Source organism: Tupaia chinensis, unplaced genomic scaffold (assembly GCF_000334495.1).
Source record: "Tupaia chinensis unplaced genomic scaffold, TupChi_1.0 Scaffold144247_1, whole genome shotgun sequence".
NCBI lineage: Eukaryota > Metazoa > Chordata > Mammalia > Scandentia > Tupaiidae > Tupaia > Tupaia belangeri.
In genome coordinates this window covers 236,356-251,361 of record NW_006204105.1, presented here as the reverse complement: position 1 = coordinate 251,361, position 15,006 = coordinate 236,356, and the positions used below count along the sequence as shown (strand labels likewise).

The 15,006-nt window shown below is 40.0% G+C and overlaps 1 protein-coding gene across 2 annotated transcripts; it reads right to left on the bottom strand.

Annotated features, from left to right (window-relative positions):
* Positions 1-420: 420 nt before the first annotated feature.
* On the bottom strand, positions 421-14,997 carry PRKAB2 (protein kinase AMP-activated non-catalytic subunit beta 2; the record flags this gene model as incomplete). 2 transcript variants are annotated; one of them, XR_001369596.1, is given in 8 exon segments in its annotated part: positions 421-522; positions 1,845-2,031; positions 5,423-5,491; positions 6,375-6,508; positions 8,419-8,539; positions 9,234-9,327; positions 10,079-10,245; positions 14,883-14,997. XR_001369596.1 is itself a non-coding variant. In XM_014583313.1 (7 exon segments), coding segments are annotated over 7 exon segments (778 nt in total), but the record flags the coding sequence as incomplete, so codon positions are not given.
* Positions 14,998-15,006: the final 9 nt, after the last annotated feature.

The following is a 15,006-nucleotide window of genomic DNA, read 5'->3' as shown; positions in this document are numbered from 1 at the left end:
ACATAAACAATTACATTTTAATACTGCTGATATGAAATATAAACACAGCAAAACCCTCCATGCAACAACCAGGATTCTGTATCCTCCTAAGTAGCCTACTTAATGAAAAGGTATTGGATAGAAACAAAATTCTAAAGACTTTTCAGATCCTGAAAGTTGGCAGACTAGGATTTGACCTGAATATTTTAAATGGCAAACCATTCAAAAAGTGGTTGGGGTCATAAAAGGGTCTCCACAGTAGCCTTTTGCTTTCCTACAAAAGGTTCCTTGGATTGACCTTAGCAATCAACCACCAAAGCACTTACTGAGCAAAACAACCCCAAACCTAATGCCTCATACCTGGGATCCCAGAGGTCTACAACCCAAAGACATCTGTGTTGCTAGCTTTGCATGGGTAAGATAGGAGGTAACTAAACTGACCTGTAGGTACCCTTTTGATGTGGCTTGTCTCATCTTAGCAGTCAAAAAGTCTCAATCAGCAGTGTGACCTCCTTCAGTGTTGAATGTTTGACTTGCATTTATCTGTAAAATGGAAAAGCCACAGATATTTGGAGAAAAAGTGCTTTGTCTTTAAGAGTAGTTTATCTACTCATTTACAAATGAAAATCAGTGACAACACTTCAACAAACACTTCAAAAGAAGAGGCAGAAGAACAAAATGATCTTGTTAAGACTAAGTGTAAAGAGTGATACTTTTCATGACGTGAACAATAGTGACACCTTCTTGCTTGTTGGCCTAACATTAATTGAGGAAACCCTTTAGGCACATCAAATGACCCTGAATAAACTTGTGTCTGGAGCACTGTTTAGTGTAATAATGTACATAGGGTTGGCCATATTAACATAAGATTGTAGAAGACTAGAATAGAGAAGAAAATCTGAAGAACCATTTATCTAGAGCCCGAAGTGTTCCAATACAGTCTCCTAAGAATGATGAAAGGCGTTTTTAAATTAAGGAACAATACAGGCACAATCTTTTTCAAGGATAAAAGACATGCGAGTATTCCTTGGTTCTACTCCTACCTTCAGAGCTGTGTGCACTGAGAAAGAACAGACAGAAGCAAAGCCAGGCCAAGTGAGAATACCTAAGGGAATGTGCCAATACAACCAAACTTTGGCACTAAAATGAAACAAAAAGGTAGATCCGCATTCTGCCTTTTATATAATGCTGAGCTGCATTTTCTCTAATAGAAGTTAAAACAAGCAGTAACAAAGTGAGCTGGGCCTGGGCTGATCTAAAAAGAAGCCTTCTGGCAGTCCTCATCTCCAAGATGGCTAGGGCAGGTCCCACACCACTTTTCAAGGGGGTCACTTGCTCAGAGAGTTTTGTGTTAGGGAGGCGTCAGGTATTACCAGAAAGAGGCTAATTAAGAGAAAATATGAAATGCGAGGTAAGAGGGTTCTTGTGGGCCATATGACAGCATATAAAAAGGACAAATTGTGCCACATACTCTGGAATACAGAGAACCCATGCAGGAAAGGAAAAGCTGTCCCTGTAAGAAGGGTCACAGTCTAGAGAAAGAGCATCCCCTGGAGGGCCAAGATAGGAGTGATAGAACCTCTGCCCAACAAAGATCCTAAGAGTATCCTGTTCTTTCATTTTAGGAAAGAAAAAAAGTCCTATATACTCATTTTGTCAGTTCTCCTATCTCCCCCAAATGAGTCTTGGTGAGTACCCACAGGTAGACAGAATATATCTAGCTAGGGCTGGGAGACTTCCATGGATCTTTCTTTCATGTATAAATATATTCTTTTTTCTTAAAATAAATTCAATGAACTCATAAAGCTCTCATCTGCAATCAAATGCAAAAGCAGAACATCCTACTCAGAGGCTATGAAACACACTTATCAGCCTCAAAGCAAATCAGCCTTCCAGTCTCAGGGAAGACTGGTTCAGTCCAGAAACGTAAGGGAGATGCTTCTCCTGAATCCTTAGGGGTGAGAAGGGATCCCCTCAGATGGGCTTGTACAGCAGAGTAGTGACATATTTCTTCTTGTAGCGATGGGTTGCACTGAGGACCATCACACTGTCCTGCAAGGGAAAGATATACATGCATCTCATTCATCTGTTCAGATGGAAGGCAGCTCTTCCCAGTCATCATCTGTCCTTCATAGTCATTTGCTCTTAAGAAAGACTGTTTCATATAATCAAAAAAAGTTCATTCTGGAGTAAAATCAGCCTCAGTTCTAACTCTGACTTCTATTAATATTCTATTGGTGGCCTTGAATAATCTATTTAATACTTCTAAGTTTTTGTTTGTTTGTTTTTAATTTGCCAGACAGCACGTGCACTCATCAGAGAGCTGGGATAAACCACAATAATCAAGACTTTTACCTGGGTCAGAGAGAGACAGAGGGAGAAAGATTAAGAACACACTCCCTATGGGGATGGTAATGCCACAATCCCTTCTCCATCTCTCTCTCCTTGCAATTTTGAGTCGCACACATATGCACCCTGATATGTTGTGTTTTTTCTTTTCTTTTTTAGAGGTTTTTGCTATAGGGTGCGTATGCTCACCAGAAAGATAGAGAGTGACAGAGAGACAGAAAGTGAGAAATCACCCCTCAGGGGGGATGGCCACACCGCAATCCCTTCTCCATTCTCCTCTCGGGATCTTAGGCATGCACGCACACACGCCCAGCGTGAGTATAAGGCACCGGGTCCAGGATTCGAACCATGGTCAACTACACGGGAGTCCAGTGACATAGCCATTACACTAACTGCTGGTCCTACCCTGATGTGTTTCTCAGGACACCAGGTCTGGGACTCAAACCAATAGGTCATGTAAGATCCAGCTACCTTAACCACATCATGGGCTGGCCACAATGGCTTTGTCTTTTCTCCTCATTGTTACAAAGAATAACCCCTTTCACTGAGGTGGCTTTGATAATTACTAGAGAATACCTTGAACTATACTTTACAAATAAAAGGTGCTGAAGAAATACCAGCCTTTTGTCTCACTTTCTTCTCCACTTCAAATTCTAATACTGGGCTTAAAACTAGCAAAGAAAACAAAATATATCATTTCTAGACATAAGTCATAAATACAATGAGGAGAACAGGAAATTATTCTTCTGAAAAACTCTTCCCAAGTCCCATGCAGATCTAACTTCCCATTAATATCAGAGATTAACTCAAAAAAGTCTTCCCTTATCTAGCAAGAACTCAGGAATTCCCTGTATCTTTGAATAAAGTGAATACCAAAATTCTCCTTAGAAAGACATTCAATTCAATGGATCATCTCCAAATAGCCTAAACAACTAAAGAGAAATGAATGGGTCAAAGCCAAGCTGAACCATCAGGACTTTTATCCAGGTCAGTCCCAGTGAGAAGACATGAGGTACCACTTCCCAGCCTGTAACAGGCCATGGCTGTACCATAGGAGGAGATGACAGGTCTGTGGATATCAACTAAGAACCACTGAGCAGTTATAGGAGGCAAAACTGAGTCAGACCTAAAGAACCCAAGCAAATATAATTCAGAAACTTCCCCTACACTGTAGTATCTACAATAAATACTTCTCAGGTAACTTCCTGTTATCAGAGTATTTGATACACAGCTAAACATGACTGGGGCAAGGCAGGTAAAATATTAAACACCAGGAAAGGGTTGCAGAAATTAGTTGGTGAGAAAAAGACATAGTTGAAGAGACCTGGCACAATGATACATAGGAAAGAATATGGGATTAGGAGGACTGGACTTTAGTCTTGTCTCCGGTATATTCTGGTAATTTTACCCTCTTTCGGCCTTAGTTTCTTTATTTGTAAATAATGGGTTAAAAATAATACTTACCCCACAAGGGTATTATAAAAATTAAATTCAAGGCCAGCCAGGTGGTATGGTAGTGAGGGTGCCTGGATCCTACATGGCCAACGACATGATTTAAGTCCCGGACCCTGCAGCTTGAAAAACACACAATGGCTTGAAAAACATGCCAGGCATATGTGCCTTCATGCTCAAAATTTCTCAAGAGGAGAATAGAGAAGGGTGTGGCCATCCCTCACAGTCTCACTTTCTCTCTCTCTCTTTCTCTCTATGGTGAAAGCATATGCCCTATAGCAAATCTAAAACAAACAAAAAATTAAATTCAGTAATATACTACTATAATATAATCTGTTACTGTCAAGTCATATCATATCATATCACTCTATCAGTGAGTTCCCTAATTAAGCAGTACATCTAAGAAATATAAGCAGCTTAAGAAAAAAATGACTGGGCCCATCCTATAATCACTTATTCAGAGTCCTTGGAGATGGAGCTGCAGAATTCACACCCTTCCCCAGGTAATTCTCATAATGATCAGTCTCACTTGAGAACCACCCAGAGATATAAATTCTTGATTCCAAGAATCAAACAGCAAACAAATGACTAGACAGAACAGAATGGCTATTTTTCAGTACAGGTTCGTCAGTAGCAGAGAAACCAAGGAGAACCAGAGAACTGCAGAGGACAGGGCAAGTCTGGTCACATTCCTCCTTTACATAGGAAAGATTTAAGCACTTGATGAATGAGGCACCTGAAGGTAGCTCAATGCCACCTTTGAGAAAGAAGAAGCCTTAGTATTATATTTAAGCATTCTTTGAATTGGCAGCTAAACCTGCTTTCTGTGTGTGTGTGCATTTTATTTGTTTGGTTTGTTTTTTTTTCAATAGTGTCTTGCTATGACAGGACCCTCCTGCTTCATTCTCCAGAGTAGCTGGGACTGCTGTCTGAGGCTTTTCGCCCTGCTCTCTTGGGCAGGGTCTCACCACACTGCCCATGCTGGGCAGAAGCTTACAGTCTTTGTCGCAGCCTCCTGAAGAGCTGGCACCATAGGCATGCACTACCATGGACTAGGGATCAACCTGGGCTTCTCATGCGGTTTCAACCCATGGAGCAGCAGCATCCAATGTACACTACTAAATCTTTTTCTACAAATCAAAGCCTATGACTATGAACTCAAACTTATGTAAATAAATAGGTGGCATAGAGGTTCCAGTCACCCAAAAAGAAACTGAGAAGGAAGAATTCCATTCAATTGCAGAGCAATTCAGCTGGTCAGAATGCACAGATAGACTGAGACTTAAAAACAAGCAACTAGGGGCCAGCAGGTGACATAGTGGTTTAAGGCACTGGGCTCACACAAGGCTCTGAAGTTCAAGTACTGGACCTGGAGGCTTGCTTTCTCTCTCTCTCTCTTCTCTCTCTCTCTTTCTGGTGAGTGCACATGCCTTATAGCAAATTTAAAAATAGTAATAATGATACTAGTAAAATTAGTCTTTAAAAAAATAAAAACTGACTAGTTAAAGAAAGTTCCATAATTTGACCATTTCTACCAGCTTTATCCTCAATGAAACTGCAGAGCAAGAAATCACAAGAGAACATGTGTTAGCCCTCCACTCACATTTCAGGGGCTCTGTAAGGAGCCAGGGCCACCACTTACCTTAATGGACAAGGCATAGAGATGGTTCAGCATAACATGGTTGGGCTCAGGGAGTAAGGCTGGGTCGCACTAAAGGAAAGAAGCAAATGACTAACTGGAATTAAATGCACAAACACACCAAACAGCTAACTTCTTCTCAGAGCCCTTTGGGATTAAGAAACTCGAAACTACAACACATTACCTCTTTTAAATTATGCACCTACACTAGTATATACTCATTGTATTGGTGTATACCAATACATTTCCATTACACAAAATTAGGCAAAATCTCAGTCCAGACAGAAACCCTAAGCTTCAACAAGTACTGATCTTCCTTACTACAGCTAATAATATAAAAGGAAGATTTGTGTTAAGAGGGAAAGATAATCTCAGTAGGAATCACACAGCTTGAAGAGATTAAACTATAGATTTTTGCTATAGGGCATGTGCGCTCGCCAGAAAGAGAGAGAGAGAGACAGAGAGTCAGAAAGCGAGAAATCACCCTCCAGGGGGGATGGTCACGCCACAATCTCTTCTCCTCCGTTCTCCTCTCGGAACGCACGCACACGGGCCCGGCGTGAGTTTAAGTCACCAAGTCTGGGACTCGAACCGTTGTCGATTACGTGGGAGTCCAGCGACACAGCCATTACACTAACTGCTGGTCCCAAATTTCTTTAATTCCTTTGTATATTCCCAAATGATAAGTACTCCCTATCTTGTGTTGGACTAGACATCCCAGAAATGGGTTTGAGCAAATTAGCAATGGTCCTGATTTTATTAGGACCAGGAGACAACTATGAGGCCACACAGAGGCCACAATTCAGCCCTGGGGAAATAAATCTATAATTATATTGATATACATGTTTTAAAATTTCAATACTTCTTTGTAATAATCCCTCTAGGATCACTGAACTTTGGCCTAAATGGTCTGCGAGATCCCCTAGATGACCCAGCTATACTCTAGGATACTCACAGAAATATTAGTGTCCTTGTTAAGAATAACTTGGAGTAAGTGAGGAGGAAGGATGGGTGGAGATTTGAATCTCTCTTCAGATCGAAATACATACATTTCTTGACCATAAGGCCCTGGGGGTGAGCTGGAAAGGTCTGAAAGATATTAATAAAAATAAGAGGAACAGTTAGAGAATCAGTAAGAATGCATGGAAAAAGCTATTAATGCATGGCATCTAATGTTAAATATGGAAAAGCCATAGATCATAAACTTATGACCTGTTGGGACTGTAACTGCAAGATAACCAAAGGAAGAGTGAATTACTTTGGACATAACCATGACGTTCCTAAATGTGGCAACATAATTTAGAGAGAGGAAGAAATGAGGGGTCAAAGACAATTATTTGGTTATATGATCTTGGTGAAATTCCTTCAATATGGTCAGTTTCATCATACATAAAGTAACTGGGCCAGTCAGTGGTATGGTGGTTAAGACAGCTGGATCCTACATGGTTAAATACACGGTTGGAGTCCTAGACCTAGCAGCTTGAAAAATACACCAGGCATATGTGCTTCTGTGCCCAAAAATCCCAAGAGGAGAAGGGAGAAGGGACTGTGGTGTAGCCATCCCCCAGGGGGTGCTTTCTCATCCCCCTACCATCTGTCTCTCTCCAGCAAGTACATACATCCTATTGTAAAAAAATAAAATAATCTTTGCCCTATTTGATAATGATTTTAAAGGCAAACACAATGATGAATATGAAGCTGCCTTGTAATCTTTCAAATGATATGAAATGATTTGGTTTCTCCTTCTACCTGACCAACAAGAAAGATCATAAACTCTAAGCCATAACAATGATTGCAGCAAAAAGGACAAAATATACGCAGTAGTCATTAGAGAAATGCAAAATAAAACCACAGCACTGCTTCATATCCACTGGGTTGGCTATATGAAAAAAGATAGACAATATCTTTTTTTTTTTAAAAAAAAAAAAAAAAAAAAGTAGTGTACATTGGATGCTGCTGCTCCATGGGTTGAAACCGCATGAGAAGCCCAGGTTGACCCCTAGTCCATGGTAGTGCATGCCTATGGTCCCAGCTCTTCACAGGAGAGAGAAAGAGAAAGTGACAGAATGTAAATAAATAAATTTAAATTAAAAAAAAAAAAGAAAAAGAAAAAAAGAAAGTGAGAAGGCACACCCTACAAGGCTGATCACACATTCCCTTCTCCCATTTCTCCCTCTCCAGCCACTTTAACCACCATGCCACTGGCTGACCCAAACAGGAGCATATATCTTTATATATCCAAGACAAATGAAAACACATGTCCATACAAAACTTGTACATAAATGTTCATAACAGGATTATGTATAATAATCAATAAGTGAAGACAATCCAAATCTATTAATTAATACACAGATAAACAAAATCACATGTCCATACAATGGAATTTCATTCAGCCATAAAAAAGAGCAAACTACTAATACACGTGACAATGTGAATAAAGCCTAAAAATATCATGCTAAGTAAAAAAAAAGCCAGACACAAAACACATGTTGTATGATTCCATTTTAATGATATGTTCAAAGTAAGCAAATCTATAAAAACAGAAAATAGATTTGTGGTTTCCAGGGATGAAATGAAGCAGGGAATGAGGGCCAACCTAGAAATAGCTTTTCAAACTCTAAGTTATAGCCCATTAGTGGGTTATAAAAAATAAAACAGAATACGTAATCAATTATATTAATTTTGCAATAAAGGTGAAAATTGTACCACAGGACTTGTCTTAGTGTACATGTGTCTCTTTGTTTGTATATGTGCACACAGGCCCATGTACTGGGTTGCAATGCAAAACAAATGTCTTACTGTTGAAACTAGTAAAAAAAAAAAAAAAAAGTTTGAAATAAAATATACCAGACTAAGATGTGTTTTGCTGCAAAGGGGACATAAATGTTTACAAGACAAGATTCAGGTTCAAATTCCTGCAGAGAAATGGAAAAACAAAATTGCCTTTGAGAAAGAGCATGCATTACAAGAAAGATACAAGGCAAATCTTACAAAATTACCTCGACAAGATGTCTCAGAGCTTTCCATAGAATCTAGCTTTAACGCATCAAACACTTCAAAATCAGATTTCTTGACCTGAATCAAATTGTTAATTGTCCCAAGTTGACTGGTAACCACAGGCTGAAACAGGGAATAGAAAAATTACTGAATAGATTGAAAAACTGTGGCACATATACTCTATGGAATACTATTCAGCCATAAAACAACAAAACCCTGGCTTTTGACAGAAAGTGGAAGAATATGGAAGATTTACTGCTGAGTAAAACAAGTCAGGCTATGAAGGAGAGACATTGTATATGTCCTCCTGAATATATACTGAGTGTCTGCACTGTATGACTGAAACTGATGGACTAAAGGATACAGAAACACAGTAAATGGATATAAATACCAGATAAAGTGTGTGTGAAAGAGTAGGGTCTGAGGAAGGACATTTAGAAGAAAAATAGAGAGGCTTAAGCATTAATGGGACAAAGAAATGTGGTATTATCTGTTGAAGATATTTTATAGTTTTATCAACTCGACTAGGGAGAAATGTTCACATGTTGAAATATTTCACTTTGTAAGTTAAATAATGTGATTGAATATATAAAATAAAATTTAAAAAGGTAAAAGAAAAATTACTGAATGCCCTTCCCAAATCCATCTTTTCCAATCAAACCTCTTTAATTTAAAGCTAAAAATGACTATACTCAGCACTTCCATCTGTTATCAAGAGAGAATGCCTCCAGGGTAGGGAGCTGTTACCCATCAATCTGGACAGCAATGACAGCTAAAATGAGACTGCTAGGTTGATGGCTACCCTTGGAGGTCTTACCTCTGACGGATCATGAACCCACTGTCCATCCACAAAGAACTTGTATTGGTGCTCTCCCTCTGGTAAGTCCAAGATGGCAACAAAGTCATTATGGCTAGAGAAGAAAATTCAAAGTCAGACAGGCCAATTATATTCCTACCCATTATATCCCCTTAGTGTAAAAATAATTTACAAGCCCATTTTCCTTTTCTATATCACCTTGCATCTATAATTTGCACGCCCCTCAACTTTAGTTCTCAACCAATAACTGAAAAAGAGTAAGAGAAACACTGATCCTGTAAAATGGTTCACGTTAGTACAACTACTTTCAGAAGAATAGATTCCTCAAAAGTATAAATAACGGGCAGGTTCAAGATACAGAAGTGCCTCAAGGTACTCTCTATATTTTAGTAAGTCTTTTCTGGAAAACAACCTACCATACAAATGGCCACTCTGACCACTGTTTAAACAAGTCAGTATTGCTTTATAAGCAACAAATACCATCACTGCCTAGAACTTTACAATGTGTTTTGTTTTAGTGTAGTCGGAGTAACAGGATTTGGTCACTTAGGGAAGACTTTCCCCCGCATAGAAAGGACACGTATAACACAGTGCTAAGGAATGTACCCACAAAGCTGTCCTAACTCTCTAAGATGATGATGATATAGTGGTGAAATATCTCTGATCCACTATGAGGTTTAAAAAAAAAAATACCACAGATACAGAAAGTGGTCACAAAAAAGGTCATGCTCCAGAGAGAGTCCTTAGCAGGTAGAGAAAGTAGTCCAGTCAGGCCTTTTTTCTGAGAAAGGAAATCAGGTCTCTGCTCCTGGGCCCTGTAGACTGAATAAGACATTTGTCTTCACCTCTTAATCAGTGGAATCTTGGTGCTCCAATTGTTGAAGGACCCAGATATGAAGACCTCCTTGCCTCCTTCAGACCAGCGGATAACAGTGGGCCGGGCCTGTTGTGTGGGCTTTACGGAGTCCTCCAAATCCTGCTGCCATGATACAAACTCTTTGTCCCCAGGGAGCTGTAAGAAGGAGTACATCATCCCTAGAATAAACTGTGACCCCTGAATTCTAAAAAGGTCACTCTCCTCCTAGAGGGGTACTAGGCTTTGATTAAGGATATAAGCCCTAAGAGTCAGCAATGAAATCGAATTTTGAACAAACTAAAACAAATTTAAAAATAAAAAATCTCATCTAGGAACAAAAGTGGTCAAATTGCTTATGCTTGAGTACTGCCTACATCATAACCTAATTTCTAAGTCTGCACACATCACCCACCCTTTCAGTCTTAGGATCGCCCTTGAAAAATAACACCAAACCCTGCTCCCTATTACCAGTTGAACTCGTAGGCAGGCCACTAGGATATGCCTCTGAGTCTCTCTTAAGAGAAGAAATATATAAAGTACGGCTCTACAAAATATAAAGTCAGCTATATATTTTCATAGTCGGTCATATATTTTTCATATTTCATATTTATAAACAGCCCTTTATAATCAGGTATAAAAAAAGTTTAGTGATACCAACATCCATAAGTTTTTCTTTCATAAATTCTATTTTAGCAAATAGGTTACAAAAAGAGACATTAAAAATTCGTAAGCCAGGGGCCAGCAGTTAGCATAATGGCTATGTTGCTGAACTCCCATGTAGTCAACCGTGGTTCGAGTCCTGAACCCAGTGGCTTAAACTCACACCAGGCGCATGTGCATGTGTGCCCAATATCCCGAGAGGAGAATGGAGGAGAAGGGATTGCTGTGTGGCCATCCCCCCCCCGGGGGGGGGGTGATTTCTCGCTTTCTATATCTCTGTCTCTCTCTTTCTGGTGAGCACACAGGCCCTATAGCAAAAAACCTCTTAAAAAAAAAAAAATCAAAAGCCAGGGGCCGGGAGGTGGTGTGGTGTTTACAAGTGCTGGACTTCCATGTAGTCAGCCATGGTTCAAGTCCCGGTTCTAGTAGCTTGAAAATCACGCTGGGTGCCAAGTGCATGTGTGCCCAAAATCCCAAGAGGAGATTGGAAGAGAAGGCCATCCCACCAGGGAGTGATTTCTATCTTCCCTGTCACTGTCTCTCTCTGTCCCACTCCAATGAGTAGAGAGCCAAGAGCCCTATGCCAAAAACCTAACAACAAAACCAGATCACTGATTTTTTTTAAAAAAACTGAAATGTAGTTATAAAATCTGAATAATTAGCCTATGCCAAATTTCAACTAATTATTTCAGGAGAAAAGGTGAATATTCTAGCGGAGTCTAAAGTAACAAGAGATCAAGGACAGCTTCCTTTAACAAAAGCAGTTCCATTATCAAATGAAGTTTGTAGGATTCTGAAAACAAACAGGCAAACAAGCAAGCAAAAACTCCTTAGTTTTTTCTCATTGCCTTCCTTTTGGACAGGTGTTAGCAAACAATAGCCAATGAGCCCTATGGCTTTATAAGGTTTTACTGAAAACCATTATCATTTGCTTACCTGTTAGCTATAGCTGCTTTCACGCTACAGTGACAGAATTGAGTGGCTGTGACTCCTGCCCTTTACAGAAAATCTGTTGACTCCTGCTTTAAGTCAGATTAAATGACACTGGTAAACAGTAAATAAGATTGTACAATATTAAGCCAAAATATTACCAAATACTATAATGTGGACTAGAAAAAAAAAATGACTTGCTTATTCATTTGAACTTTCTTTACAAAATGGTTGAAGGAGTTTACCTTCCATACTATCTCTCAGTATTCCTCAAAACTATAGTATGAGACATCAGTAACAGCTTAGTCCAAAGTAAACGGAGAAAGGGAACTGGAGAATTTCATGTTATGTAAAGAACTGGCTTAAGAGAAAACCTTGGCCTTCGTATTCTCAAAGCGATGCACTCTTTGACAGATGTTTTGTATTAAAATTACAGAAATGTTTATATATTCCTAAGAATAACCCTTGGATTCTGATTTTTAGGATCTGAGAATCTATTTTAAAAAAGTTTTCCAGAGAATTATACTATGATTATGTATTCAAATTAAAAAAAAAAAAAAAACTCACCTTTAGAGGCTCATCCTAAAATATTCCAAATAAAATAATATAGAATATTATATCTGGAACTTCAAAACAACTGGTGGAAGGGATAGCTTATTGGGATATATGACATAGGTTCATTCATGATTTAATCATTATTTAACCTGGATGACTGAGAAGGAGTTTACAATACTGTCCTCCCTATTTTGTAAATGTTTCAACTTTTTCATAAAGTACTTGAAAATGAAATGATTCTAATGTGCAAACAGAACTGAAAACTACTGAACTAGTTCACTGAAAAAGGCTGGCATTTGAAGTAATGTAGGCCCCACTACCACTGTTCTCTGTTACTTTTATGATAGCATTTTCACGTTAGAGTTAGAAAGCTACCAACTATTAATATGCCTACCTTTGGAGGAAAGCCCTTCCACTCATGCCATGTTTGTAGTAGGAATGAATAAAACTGATTAGCAGAAAGATTATTTACTCCAAGTTAAGTAGCCAGCAAAACAATCACTATAGTTTGACAATATTTAAAAAGTGAAAGTTAGGTTGAGAACTAAAATAGTTAAGATTTGGATGAGACGTTGGAAAGTATATACACCAATTCTCTTATTTCATGAATGGTAAGAGTGTAGTGAGAAAGAATAACCAAAATAGATTCCAATTCCGACAGAGCAACCTGGCTTTTACTCAGGACACCAGTTAGCAGTCACTGTCGACAAATAACACTATACTTATATCCTGAGTCATCAATGCAGGAAACAGTAAAAACTACAAGGCAGATCACCTTGAGTAAGCTTTGAAGAAGTAAATACAGATGGCTGTAGACACCCCAAATGATGAGGGTGAAGTCCTGAAGTGGGAGGGAGAAGAAAGGAATGGAGAAGAAATCCCAAGAAATGCTCCTTTTAGTCACTCACTTCACTCTCTGTGATTATGTTCTCAGCTGGAATCTATGAAAATAAATCACAGAATCCAAATGTCATGTGCTACCAATGTGGTAATACCTGATTTATTCTCTAAGGCTTAAGTTTGGTGGGAGGTGATGAAGAAATACCAAACACACCTCAATCTCCTCAAGCCCTCAGATTTTCTATTTTATCCTAGCCAGACCATCTGGAGGAATTAAACGTATTTAATGCTGCAGGCAGCTCTCAAAGTGATTAGAAATATTAGTATGGTATCACAGGGCCATCTAATTCACCTGTTCTTTCTTTGGGTAAGGAAAACACAAATTGCCCACTTCCTGAAAGTCCTTGGAATTAAAAAAAAAAAAACAAGTTCTTGGAATTGAGAGCAAGGTCTTCAGGGCAAATGTGGGCTGTCTTTGTCCCTGACAGCATTCTAAAGCATATGGGGGATGGGAGAAGTCCTAGAATAATTTGCTCTCTTACTTGAGGGCCTCTATTATAAAATACAAGATGAGGGTGAGTAGGAGAGAGTATTCAAATAAGCAAGTGGATGGTGCTCACAGCCATGCCGAAGGGGAAAAGGATCTCGGAAGCACGAGGCTCCTAGACGGACAAAAATGATATTGACACATATTTGTTCTCAGAAAAAAAGAAATTCATGTAGCCACTGTGATAGACAGTGAGTCAGTCATGAGCAGGCAGCCCTAAGAGAAAAGCGAAAGGCTCATCTAGCTCAGGCGCCAGGAGGGAGAGACAATTTGCCATCTTCCTTCCTTGAGGCCTGAGGGAAGCGCACAGAGATGATTCCTAGATTTTTCTCTTATCAAAAAGACCTAAGCAAACATTTGGGTCAATGCCTTAATTCCCATTAGGGCGATGGACTAATTGGGCAGTCTAATTGGGGCAACCTGGCTTACATTAGGCGAGTGCAACTAGGTGATCAAGTTCCTCATTCTTTACCTGTGAGGAAGGTGCACAGGTGCAGGGAAAGAAGGTGTGGATTCAAATTTAAAGGAAGAACACAGGCAGCTTAACGGACCCCCCCATTAATGAATATTCATGACCTCTAGTAATAAAAATAACGGTTAACTAGTACCAAGCGTGGTTGCCATCTGGCAATCTGCCCGCCCAAGAATCTTTTTTGGGTGTACTTCCTTTCTTTCCTTTCCTCTCTTTCCTATTAAATCTTTTCTATCTACTTCATTCGTGGTTGCGGTTTCATTTTGCGCCTAGGGACAGATCTCTAATTTTAGTTGATCTGGACCCAAAGAACCAAGGACATCACAACGCAGGTCGAGACTCTCCCATCCGTTAACACCACCTCGGAGCAAATGTGAGAAACTGTCACCTACGGTCAGCAGCTCAGGCGACCTGTATTCTGGTTTCCCATCAGCGTTTCAACCTTCACATTCAGCAACTTTCTAGAAGAGAACACCCGCCCAGGTTAGGAGAAGTAAGGATGAGGAGGAGGGCATAAGGGAGGGGTCTCTCGTTCTCATCCTAAAAAACGTGGCCAACACATTATAGTCAGAAACTGGAATACAGGAACTCCGCCTCTATCCTATTTTGGGCCAGCACCGCCTGAGGAATTACCACCTAACACCTCCGTCTCCGGAAAACCCCTTTAATTAAAAAAAAAAACAAAACGGTAGCCAGTTGACCATGCTGAGAAAGAAGCAAGGCAGGGAGGAGGCCGGGGAAAACAAGCCGGCGGCAGCACCGCCACCCGCTGGGAGCCCGGGTACTTACCTTGGAGTCCGGCAGGCTGAAGACGCTGGGGTCGTCCGTGCTCCCCACCATGATCTTGTGCTCCTTGCCCGGGGCATGGCCGCCGGCGCCCTCCGCGCGTGCAGCCTTGGAGCCGGGGCGCTCC